Source organism: Polypterus senegalus, chromosome 1, assembly GCF_016835505.1.
Source record: "Polypterus senegalus isolate Bchr_013 chromosome 1, ASM1683550v1, whole genome shotgun sequence".
Lineage (NCBI taxonomy): Eukaryota > Metazoa > Chordata > Cladistia > Polypteriformes > Polypteridae > Polypterus > Polypterus senegalus.
In genome coordinates this window covers 209,948,230-209,961,506 of record NC_053154.1, presented here as the reverse complement: position 1 = coordinate 209,961,506, position 13,277 = coordinate 209,948,230, and the positions used below count along the sequence as shown (strand labels likewise).

Sequence of the window (13,277 nt, the reverse complement as noted above, 5' to 3'; positions counted from 1 at the left end):
TTAATCCGATACAAATGTTATGTTTACAATAGGTTTTTTAAAAATGTCCAAAAATCTTTTCTATGAATATAATAATTTTGAGTAATAACCTCAAAATATATATGTACATCAATCTCAAAAACAAATAATAATAAAAGTGGGTTTAGAAATAAAACAAACTCCTTTCTCTAAATTTTCATTTCAGAGGAACAAAAAAAAATCTGCTAGTAATTTCATTAAAGGAAATTATCAGACTTCTATTCCAAAATATTTTGGTATGGTATTTAGAAAACAATGAGTTATAGAAATGCTCAATTCTTTACATTAGCCACTACAAATCAACATACATCTCCCCTCAATTTTCCTTAATTTGGATATGTTGATTACTATAACAGTTTACTGAAAAAATCTAAATTTCTTTTATAACTGACAGTAACTCAGTAACATTTTTAAATCATGCATAATTAACTATTAACCATTACAAATATGTTTAAAATATAGTCAAATCCAATCCCCATTTGATGGCAAGCAATGTACATAAAACGTGCAAAGTTACAAACTGATCAGAGCAGCATTTGCAAAATGAAAATATGCCAGCATTTTAAAACAGTAGCACTGCTATTAACAGTTCTACTCTGAAATCTAAATCGCATATTTTATGACTAATTACTAATGCACAGAACAAGTCTTACCAATTTGTAGGGGATCTCTGACAGCCTTCATTCTGTAAAGTTGCTCTCCCCGCTGGAACTCATCTGCACTGCCATTTGCCAGACAGGAATAAAGCCTATTGGTGGAAGAAAAGCCATGACGTTTTTGTGTGAAGGATTTCTGTATATTATTCCATAATGATTTAAAATTTCTTGCTTCTCCATACATGAAAATTTCACCCAACTTTATTACCTCATGTAACTCCAATATGGTCTCTTAATTTAATGAAGACTACAGTATTTTACACAAAATCTAGAAGTAAATAACTGTAAAGGTGACAAGGAAGTCAAGTGCCTGTTTTCACTAAGTTTACAACAGGGACAACCCCCTAATCCATTCAACAGACCACATCTTCAATGATAATATCTACTATCTATATCTATTCTAATTTTTAGCTCTGAAAAACTCCCATGTTGTCTTAGCAATATGCTTGGGATCATTACCTGGTTGTTGGATAGCGCACTGTCCAACAAGTTTGGAGGCATTTACTGTAAATTCAGCAGATGTCTGTATACATCTCAGAATTCATCATGAAACTTCCTGTTAGAAGTTGCATCATCAATGAATATAAGTGTGCCAGTACCATCACCATGTTTAACAGATGAGGTGGAATGCTTTGGACCTTGGGCAGTTCCTTGTCATCTTCACACTTTGCTCTGGTCATCACTCAGATACAGGTTCATCTTTGTCTTGTCTGCCCACAATACCTGTTTCCAAAATTCTGTTGGCTTTTGTTGCAAACTGTAATCTGGCCATTTAGTTTTTGATCATTAACTAGTTGGTTTGCAGCTTACAGTGTGGCCTATGTATATTCTGTTCATAAAGTCTTCTGTGTATAGTAGTCTCTGACACATACACATTTGCCTCCTGAAGACCATTTCTGATCTGTCGGAAAGCCATTCGGGGCTTTTACTATATCATAGTGAGGATTCATTGGTCATCAGCAGTGAAGGTCTCCCTTGGCCTACCAGCCCCTTTGCGATTACTGAGCTCACCAGTGGATTCTTTCTTCTTAATAATATTCCAGACAGTTGATTTAGGTAATACAAAGGTTTTACTGATATCACTAATGGTTTTGTTCTTGTTTTTCAGCCTCATAATGGCTTTTTTGACCTTCATTAGCACAGTTTTTGTCCTCGTGTTGAACAGCAACAACTACAGATTCCAGAGGTAGTCTGGAGACAGAAGCAATCCTAAGTTTCTTATGCCTACACTAATGAAACAGTGAAACACACCCAAGTAATCACAAACACCTGTGATGCCAATTGTTTCAAACACTATGGTGCCCTGAAATTGGGAAGTGGGGGGTCAGTGCATTTCTGCATGATGTGAGCAAAATACATGCAAATACCCTTAAATGAAAGTCTGCAATGTGCAACTTAATCATGTCTAAGTTGTTTGACTTGTAATTTTCAACTGTGGAGATGAGGGGTAAACCAAGGAAAAATATGTCTTGTTCCAAACATCAAGGAGGGTACTATAGCTAAACAAAAGGTGGGTTCTTGGAAACATGCAGGGATTCAGAGATAAATGGGAATGTATTCTCAAGAGTAGACATTTTACAGCAATCCAGGATTTTAGCCAATGATGTGCCCAGGTTTGCTAATAAACATTCCTTTGTAGCAGCCTGTGTATCAGCAAATTCTGGGAGAGGCAACTCTGATCCAATTGTAAGCCAAAATGCTTGTCATCAATGCAGAGGAGGCTGGTATATTCTGCAATGTTTGCTCACCAGACAGATCTTAAATCTGAAAGGTTACAATAGCGCTGTAGATAAAGATACTAATACTTTCATGAACCCCCATTAGAAAAAAATTGCTAATTCCCTTCTCCTGCATATTCATTCCTTGAACCAATCACTCTACAAATTTGCCTTGGATTTAAACCTGGTTGATTCTTTTCTGTTGCTGAATAAGAATTATGCCAAGATGAAAAGAAAAAAAGATTTTAGCACAGGGATTTAAGACTTGATTACATTTTAATTTCTAAATTGCTTGCTACACTTCTTGCTAATGGGTGACGAGATGGATAGTCTATCTGACCATCAGTATGTGCTGATTAAATGTATTCTTCTCTTGCTGTATTTTCCTTTCGCCCACTGGATGTTTAATTCTTCACTGCTCAAGAATACTGATTTTCTTGTAACAATCTAGACACTAAACTGAAATTGTTTACTGAATTTAACTCCTGTTCCACTAAAAATCCTGCATGTGTGTGGTTGGCTACAAAGGGTTTTGTTCAAGACTTCATAATCAGATTACTCTGAATTAAATACAATACTTCTGCAAAATTAAAATTTGAGATACACCATACAAGAGCTTGTCATTCTGTGTCTTCAGTCAAACCTAGCAAAGTATTAGCTTAAATAGAACAGAAACTTAATCAGGCCATATTAATTGCAAAACTTAACGTGTTAACTTTCCCAGGCCTAGCTCATATACATTTTCTTTTGCTTGTAGAAGAGAGGGCGGGCCAAAAGTTTAAAGTTCATTTTTAGTGCAATATATTATTCTGTTGTATGTTATTAGAATTTAGTGTTGTCCAACATAAATATATATATATATATGTATTTTTTTTTTACTGAATTCTGTCTAAATGTGTTTTCTTGGATTAGGTGCATCCAAGTACAGGTACAGTATGATGTGAGCAAACCTTTCCAAAAACTCATTCACCTCAACAGTGGGTGGTGAACTTTGAAGACTGTGCCCATTATAGGCCAGCTGTAACAATATTAAAATGACCAGAAACTGCACTCTTCCCACATGGCAGTAACTCTCAAAAACACATCAATTCTCAATTCTTTCAGATCCAAAATGAGTCAGACGGGGTTGCCCCATTTCCTCCCGAGTTTTAATATCACACTTCAGCTCCTTGCAATCTTGATTCAACTTCACATATTGCTGCTTACAGCACCTTACATAAAATTTCTACATAGGCAGACAACATTTTGCTATTTCTTAGAAACACTCCCTCTACCTCCCTCACATCCATTAGTTTGTTCAACTCTTTTGTGCTACTGTCTGGTGTAAGGAGGAGAACAGCCATCCTGACCAGAAAGGAGAATTCATACCTGGACAGGAGGCAAGAGCAGTAGGACAAATGTATTGGCCCGGTGGGAGGAGAAAATTACTTTGTGTCCTACCAGTATCAAATAATGGATGGACCAGCAATAGCAGGGAACTGGAAACAGTTCCATACCCTATATGCAAGGTGGCAGTCAGGACACCTGCAGTGGTGCTTGGGATGTGGAGTCCAGAAATGCAGTCCTGTCAGGGTCCCTGGGGATTGATAAAGGCCTCCATATTTTTTTTATGACCCGAAGTGCTTCCAGAAAGACATGGTATGGAACCGGAAGCATTTCCAGCTTAAAAGGGAGCCTGCTGCCACCAATGTCAGAGTCAGGAGACAGACGGCAAAATCCAATGGGAGGACAGTAGGAGGAAGAATTGGTTTATTTTTGCTTTATTTTGTCTAAATTTTGGTGAGGCGGTTGTGGAGAGTGGTTTTGCTTAAATAAATATTCTTTGTTTGAACTCCAAAGTGTGTGATCCCTGGCATCCTCTACATGTTACACTGGTTATAAAAGTAACTAGACTAAATCCATTCTCTTGCCTTTAAATTCCTTATGCTGTCAACCTGCTTTTCTACCTCAGTTTCACTTGACCGGTTCATTTAAATGCCTAGGCATCAACATCTCTCCTTTCTTGCTAGACATTGTTAAACATCTAATTACAAAAATATCCTTAAGACCGTCAAGGAATCCATTTCCTGCCTTTGAATTTTGTTTGTATCTTGCTCCATCTTTCTCTTCTCTTAATACACTAGTTGGAAGTTTAATCTCTTTTCTCTGTCTTTATCTGGAATGAAGACAGACTTTCAATAAAGCACTCTGTGCTAATTCACAAAATTCTGGAAGGAGAACTTACAGTACAGAATTGGTTAAACTCTCCCATAAACTACCATTCTGGTTTCATACTGAACCTAATTCTTTCTACCCCATTCTCCTCTCTAGACTTCTATACACTTTGATAGGGTAATTAAAGACCTTTACTTTCCAATGCTCTCCAAATCTGGTGCAAGGTGGAGATTAATCTTGGTTTTCTTCTGGTTTAGCATATATACACATATCTGCTTTAATTCATGAAATCAGTAATAAACTGATCTTTTCTCCAATCAGAGCCAAATGACAGCATTAGAAAACTTGCCAAAATCTAAAATGACTCCATGCTTGTAACGTTCCAGGCAACTCTAATGACTCTTTAAAGCAAATTATGCCCATTTTCCTCTCCACTACACACTATCAACTGTATATTTTTTCATGCTGTTTTCAAACCAGTGACACTCTTATATGCAACTAGCTGATTATACCCAGTGGCTATGCTCACTGAGTGCAAGGGGAAAAAATAAAATGCAGTATATAAATTATTAAACAGTAAAACATTAACATTTAAGAAGTAAAGATACATTGAGCAGTACTGGAGTGCTTTTGGGTAAAGTGCATTTTAAAGGTGCTATAACACAACAGGTAAGTAGCACTAACAGAAGCTCAAATGTATTTGGATCATCTCTTGGTAGCAGATCCCTTGTGAAAGGCACTACACGACTGCTGTGGTATAGAAATTACATTTTCTATACGATCCTGCAAATTTCTGCCCGACATCGTTGCACTACGTGCCTGTGATTTAAGAGAAAAATTATGCTGAGAAATACGGACGCTGCCCTTCCCTGCTTAACAGGCAGAAGGTCCAAACAATTCCTAAGTCCAAAACTTAACATGAAGAGGTTGGTACATCGTCTTAGATGCAAACCCTCCATCTTCTTTAAAGAATTAATCACAAAAGCAACCTTGAATGTTGCAGAGTTTTAGTGACCTGAACTCACCTTAAGGAACAGTAAATAGGCATGCAGCGCAATTTACAAAGCCGATCACACTTATTCGCAAAGATTTCCACTCTCCCAGGAGTCGACGGGGCACTTAAAGTGTAACAAACAATGCGAGAAGAGAGGACACCGCACGAAACTGCGAAACTCTCAATCCGGCAGAGGAGCCCGACATTCTGCACATCCGAGCATCCACTTTGTTCTCACAACCTCACGCCACAGAAGGCAGTGTCGTCTTCACATTCTTTACAGCTCGGCACAATTAAAAAGTAGAAAGACGGAAAGCTGTTTTCATCATCTGTTCTACTATCAAGTACTGCCAATTAAAAGAAAGTTATAATGTGGCAGTTTCCGTGACAGTCACATGGACGATTAAATAAAACTTCTCTGTCAGAACGAGCCTGGTGGCGGACAGCTCAGCGCTGGAGTCCAGAGGAGAGGGTGACGCGGGGCGCACTTCTATAGGATAGATCGGTGTGTTTGTGTTTATTTCTTTTCAATATTAGTAAAATAACTCTCACACAAATAATAACAATTCATAAAGATGATATAAAAATGGCGTCCACAAACGAAGTGATTAGTTCCTGTATTATAATATGTTCCGTGGTCATATGTAATTTCCGTTTTAAGCGTGAAAAGAATTATTATATATATATATATATATATTATATATATATACACACTAATAAAAGGCAAAGCCCTCACTGGCTGACTGACTGACTCACTAACTCACCACTAATTCTCCAAGTTCCCTTGTAGGTAGAAGGCTGAAATTTGGCAGGCTCATTCCTTACAGCTTACTTACAAAAGTTGGGCAGGTTTCATTTCGAAATTCTATGCGTAATGGTCATAACTGGAACCTATTTTTCTCCATTTACCGTAATAGAGTTGAGCTTGAAAGCCGTGGGGGCGGAGTTTCGTGTGACATCATCATGCCTCCCACGTAATCACGTGAACTGACTGTCAATGCAGTGCGTAGACAACCAGGAAGAGCTCCAAAAAGCGCTGAAGAAAACATGCATTATATAATTGAGAAGGCAGCGAAACAATAAGAAGCGAGTGAGTGACATATACAACCATATTCATGAGTGCTGCTACTTTGGAAACAAAGCAAGGTGTAAACCTAAAGTTTAAATTAAGTTCATAGACAGGCTGCCGCTGGCGTTTGTCATGCCCACGGGTAATGTGGGATACAACTTTAATGAGAGGACGCAGGATATAAACGAGAGTTTTGATCACTTTGTAACTAAGTTAAAATTGCACGTGAAGGACTGTGCTTATGCAAATTCTGACAGACTGTGTTTGTGGGGGATTGACAGTTAAGGTGGGTGGGGGAGTCACGTCATCATCTCCCCTCCCATTCACCTCATTTCGCTCTGAGCTGAGCTCCGCAGCTAACACACGCAGTGTTCAGGCGACTTTGTGACGCTGCCACCAAATACTCACAGAAAAATCCACAAGTTAATACACACGCTGTCTCTACAGTTTCTCCACACTGAATCCTCCAGGCACTACTTACAAAGGGTTACATTGACAATCGTGTTACGTTATTTTTAAAATGTTTCCTTTTCTTAGCACAAGCACAGCTGAGAAGCTTTGATGCATATGCTCCATAACGCGTTAAAAAAATCACGCATTTAATCACACTTTGCAATACAAGCAATAGGGAACTTCTGTCAATGCATGATTTCCTGGTACACCGATTACATTGATCAGCGCTTCCCGATTCATTTTACCCTCGCACTCATTTGGTTTGAGAAGTATGAAAAAATATGAGGTTAACACAGAAAAACAGATCACCAATTGAAGCTTTATGAATAATCGATTCGCCATCAATAATTGTTTTGGTAAAGCCATACTCAGTGTAATCCTCCTTCCATTTGATCATTTTTCCGCCACTAGCCATGATTAAATGAACGGTAAAAAAGTAAGAGCGAAGCGAGGTTGACTTATTCAGGCAAGCAGGCGACGGGTCAATAGCTCGAATTTGGATATAAGTAGGTTCTATTTAGTCGCCAGAAATATCTTTGTTAGGAATGGAAGTTGAATTTAGTCTTTAAATTTCTTTGGTAAAGAAAAAGTTATGAAATGATGACTAAATTTAACTATATAAAGTCAAAAGTTTTATATACAAAGTCATTCCCGAATATATAAAGTCAAACCTTGATTATATAAAGTCACTGTCGGAAAAAATAAAGTCAAAACGTGAATATATAAAGTCAGCGTCGGTATACAGTAATCCCTCCTCGATCCCGGGGGTTGCGTTCCAGAACCCACCGCGATAGGTGAAAATCCGCGAAGTACAAACCATATGTTTGTATGGTTATTTTTATATCTTTTAAGCCCTTTTAACTCTCCCACACTGTTAACATTATTCTAGACATGAAATAACACCCTTTAGTCAAAAGTTTAAACTGTGCTCCATGACAAGACAGAGATGACAGTTCTTTCTCACAATTAAAAGAATGCAAACATATCTTCTCTTCAAAGGAGTGTCTGCATCAGGAGCAGAGAATTTCAGAGAGAGAGAGAGCTTGCTCGCAAAGAAAAGCAAACAATCAAAAAATCAATACGTGTGCTTTTAAGTTTGCCGAAGCACCGCAATAAAGCAGCATTTTTTAGAGGAGTCAGTATCTTCTAAGCAAATAGCCTCTGTGCAAACAGCCCCTCTGCTCACATCTCCTCCGTCAGGCGCAGAGAACGTCAGAGAGAGAGAGAGAGAGGACGAGATTAAAGCAAACAGAGAGAGAGAGAGAGGACGAGATTAAAGCAAACAATCAAAAAAGAGAGAGAGAGATTAAAGCAAACAATCAAAAAATCAATAAGTGTGCTTTTAAGTATGCGGAAGCACCTCGATAAAGCAGCATTTCTTAGGAGTGTCCGTATCCACTAGGCAAACAGCTTCGGTGCAAACAGCACCTCTGCTCACACCCCCTCCGTCAGGCGCAGAGAATGTCAGAGAGGGTGAGATAGAGGCAGAGACAAGCAAACAATCAAGCACCGCCCGGGAAGCATATCTTATAGCATTGAGAAGTTTTAGTTAATATGTAATACATGCTCTGATTGGGTAGCTTCGAAGCCATCCGCCAATAGCGTCCCTTGTACGAATTCAACTGTGCAAACAAACTGAGGAAGCATGTACCACAAATTAAAAGACCCATTGTCCGTAGAAATCTGCGAACCAGCGAAAAATCAGTGATATATATTTAGATATGCTTACATTTAAAATCCGTGATAGAGTGAAGCCGCGAAAGTCGAAGCGCGATATAGCGAGGGATTACTGTATATAAAGTTAAAACTTGTTTCTGAAAATATAAAGTCAAAACTTGAATATATAAAGTCAGTGCTGGAATATATAAAATCAAAACCTGAATATATAAAGTCAGCGTCGGTATACATAAAGTCAAAACTTTATATACATACATGTGTACATATATACACACACAAGTTTTGACTTTATGCATACCGACGCTGACTTTATATATTCAGGTTTTGACTTTATATTTTCAGAAACAAGTTTTGACTTTATATACAGTAATCCCTCACTATATCGCTCTTCGACTTTCGCGGCTTCACTCTATCACGGATTTTAAATGTAAGCATATCTAAATATATATCACGGATTTTTCGCAGATTTCTGCGGACAATGGGTCTTTTAATTTGTGGTACATGCTTCCTCAGTTTGTTTGCCCAGTTGAATTCATACATTCATATATATATATAATATATATATATATTTACACACACACACATAAACATATATATATACATATCTATACATACACACATATATACACACAAATACATATATATATATACATACATACACACACACATATATAAACATATATATACATATACATACATATCTACATATATACACACACAGCTATTTCAGATCAGTGCAATACGCTGCTTGTTAAAACGGATGACTCCGCTCTTACGTGCAAGTCTGCGTGGATATTATGAACTATCGTATTTGTTCAAGTTCTATTTAAATTTTAAATAGAAGGAATTTTTATTTAGTCGACAGAAATATCTTTGGTAGGAATGGTAAAAACAGACAGGAATATTATTCGTGAATAAATCAACTCAAACCTTAAACAACTTATAATATTTTGCTCTCCATAAAAATATATCCTGTCTAAATTATACAAGTTAGAAATAAAGTAAACGTTAAAAGAACAAACATTCAAATTTCTTTACTCTTATGTAATTTTATATAAAAATAAACTTAGATTTTAAATATCCCAAAAGATTTTGCTCTCCATAAAAATATATCCTGTCAAAATTATACAAATTCAAATATGAACATGCTGCATAACAAAACCTGGAAATATAAATAAAATGTGTTCCTTTCAGCAATAACAAATCAAATCATTCAGTTGTCTTTGCTCATATGTCATTTTAGAGCTGGACGCCTGGCATCTTTTTGGGCACAGGTTCGTTTCTGTTTGGTGTGAGGTTCTGTGTTGTGGAGATTCTCAGGATGGATTGCAGGTGCTCATCAGTGAGGCGACTCCTGTGTGCTGTTTTGTTAGTCTTTATCACTGAGAAGAGCTTCTCACACAGATATGTGCTACCAAACATGCACAAGGTTCGAGCCGCATGTAGACGGACTTTTTGTTCTTCAAAGTCACCAAAGCGCCGTGCAAACTCAGTGCGCTCTCAGTTTATCAGCAAAGTGCGATTTGGGAACACCGTAGTGACGACTTGGTTTAACATTACTTGGCAACAGGGAAAGTGGGGCAAGGTGAACTGGTGCATTTGTGTCTCCCATAAAAGCAGCTTCACTTGAAATCACTTTGTGATTGTGCACGGGTTAAAGCGTCCGCTGAAGTGTCAGATTCTTATTTAATTATTCTGCTTTCTGTATCTTCTGCATTGCATTCAGGTTACCCTGATGTTTTGTCTCATAGTGCCGTCTTAGATTAAATTCTGTAATTACAGCCACATTAGCTCCACAAATGAGACACACGGGTTCAGTAAACATATACTCAGCCTCCCATCGGTTTTTAAAGGCTCTATTTTCAGAATCAACTTTTCTCTTCAGCATCGTGTGAGCTAGCTTCGCATAACTTGCAGCATCATAAGCTAGACTTGATTAACGCGTAAGTGTTGGCAAGGCAGCTGAAGCGCTGCATTATGGGATCTGTAGTTTATTGTGTTACCAGCGCTTCATATACCGGGCTTTAATAACAATAATACAGTATATAAAATGATCTCAGGGCGGATATAATTACGCCGGGCGGATGTGGCCCTGCCCTTGAGTTTGACACATATGGACTAAATAGAACTTGAAAAGATATATTTTTCAAATGTGATCGCGCAATTCAGATAGAGTTGACGCACTACAGCCTGCATGCCTCAATAAGTCATCCTCCCTCGCTCTTACTTTTTACCGTTCATCTAATGAATACACTGAGTATGGCTTTACCAAAACAATCATTGATGGCGAATAAAGTATCCATTATTCGAGTATGTAGATCGGGATATATATATATATATATATATATATATATATATACCAGCGTCGCAGCGAGAAGTAGTGTGTTAAAAAGCTAGAAAAGAAAAGGGAACATTTTAAAAATAGCGTAACATGACTGTCAATATACAGTATTTGTTTTGTGAGTGTTACTGAGTGTTGCTGTCATCAAGGATTTGATTATCATTATTTCTTTCAATCAGGTTCGTATTTGTAGGATGTGTTGTGTTCAAGTTACATTCCGTGTTTGTCAATCGTTGTAAAGATGACAGGTTTCATTCATCGATTCGTTTCTTACTGCATCAATAAACAGCTCGTCTTCTTCTTTATCTGAGACCTGACACACTGCATGCACGGGTTTTTACACTGTCTTCCTTTAGCGGGACATTGACTTTTCCAACGTGTGCTTTGTTTCCGCAGTAGTTGGATTTATGAATATGCTTATATGTATCAGGCGCTTCATATTTTTGCTGCCTTTTCAATTGTGTAATTCGGTTTTGTTCAGCGCTCTTTGGAACTGTTGCTTTTATCTGTGCACTCGTCAGTTCCGTGAGCCGCTCGGTGTACATGCATCGAAGGTTCCCAGCTGTGCTGGTGCCATCTCGTGCTATGTCCATGGCTGTATTTAATGTTACCTTAGTCCTGGCACTTAAAACTTTCTCTCGCAGTTTAGCTGAGTTTGTGTCAAACACCACCCTGACCATCTCATCTTCCTCTCCATAAGCACAGTCCTTCACCCGTGAATATTTACCCGTGGCAGTTTGCTATTGGATTGCCGCTGACGGACGGCCTTATATGGGCAGGCACTAAATTACAAGCGCCAGCGCAGCCTGTCTATGAACTTAATTTAAAGTGTAGGTTTACATGGTGCTTTGTTTCGAGTAGCAGAACTCATGAATATGGTTGTATATGTCACTCGCCGCTTCTTATTGTTTAGCTGCCTTCTCAATTATATAATGCATGTTTTCTTCAGCGCTTTTTGAGGTCTTCCTGGTTTTCTATGTACTGCGTGATTACGTGGGAGGCGTGATGATGTCACACGAAACTCCGCCCCGGCGTTGAAGCTCATCTCCATTACAGTAAATGGAAAAACTGCTTCCAGTTATGACCATTACGCGTAGAATTTCGATATAAAACCTGCCCAACTTTTGTAAGGAAGCTGTAAGGAATGAACCTGCCAAATTTCAGCCTTCCACCCACACGGGAAGTTGGAGAATTAGTGATGAGTCAGTGAGTGAGTGAGGGCTTTGCCTTTTATTAGTATATATATATATATATATATATATATGTGTATGTATATATATATATATATATATATATATATATATATATATATATATATATATATATATATATATATATATACATATACACACTGCTCAAAAGAATTAAAGGAACACTTTTTAATCAGAGTATAGCATAAAGTGAATGAAACTTATGGGATATTAATCTGGTCAGTTAAGTAACAGAGGGGGTTGTTAATCAGTTTCAGCTGCTGTGGTGTAACAACAGATGCACTAGAGGGGCAACAATGAGATGACCCCCAAAACAGGAATGGTTTAACAGTTGGAGGCCACTGACATTTTTCCCTCCTCATCTTTTCTGACTGTTTCTTCACTAGTTTTGCATTTGGCTACAGTCAGTGTCACTACTGGTAGCATGAGGCTGATACCTGGACCCTACAGAGGTTGCACAGGTAGTCCAACTTCTCCAGGATGGCACATCAATATGTGTCATTGCCAGAAGGTTTGCTGTGTCTCCTGCACAGTCTCAAGGGCATGGAGGAGATTCTAGGAGACAAGCAGTTACTCTAGGAGAGCTGGAGAGGGCCATAGAAGGTCCATAACCCATCAGCAGGACCAGTATCTGCTCCTTTGGGCAAGGGGGAACAGGATGAGCACTGCCTGAGCCCTACAAATTGACCTCCAGCAGGCCACTGGTGTGAATGTCTCTGACCAAACAACCAGAAAGACTTCATGAGGGTGACCCAAGGGCCCCATGTCCTCTAATGGGCCCTGAGCTCACTGCCCAGCAGCATGCAGCTCGATTGGCATTCGCCATAGAATACCACAGTTGGCAGATGCACCACTGGTGCCCTGTGCTTTACAGATGAGAGCAGGTTCACCCTGAGCACGTGACAGAAGTGAAAGGGTCTGGAGAAGCCATGGAGAACATTATGCTGCCTGTAATATCATTCAGCATGAGCAGTTTGTTGGTGGGT

The 13,277-nt window shown here is 38.5% G+C and overlaps 1 protein-coding gene across 9 annotated transcripts in view; it reads right to left on the bottom strand.

Annotated features, from left to right (window-relative positions):
- zswim8 (zinc finger, SWIM-type containing 8) overlaps positions 1 to 13,277 on the bottom strand; it is an 83,995-nt gene that overhangs the window by 54,804 nt on the left and 15,914 nt on the right. For all 9 annotated transcript variants that reach the window (XM_039768110.1, XM_039768081.1, XM_039768128.1 and 6 more), the window contains exon 5: positions 672 to 766. In XM_039768110.1, coding sequence (XP_039624044.1) covers positions 672 to 766 — 95 coding nt within the window. The remainder of the gene's footprint in view (positions 1 to 671; positions 767 to 13,277) is intronic.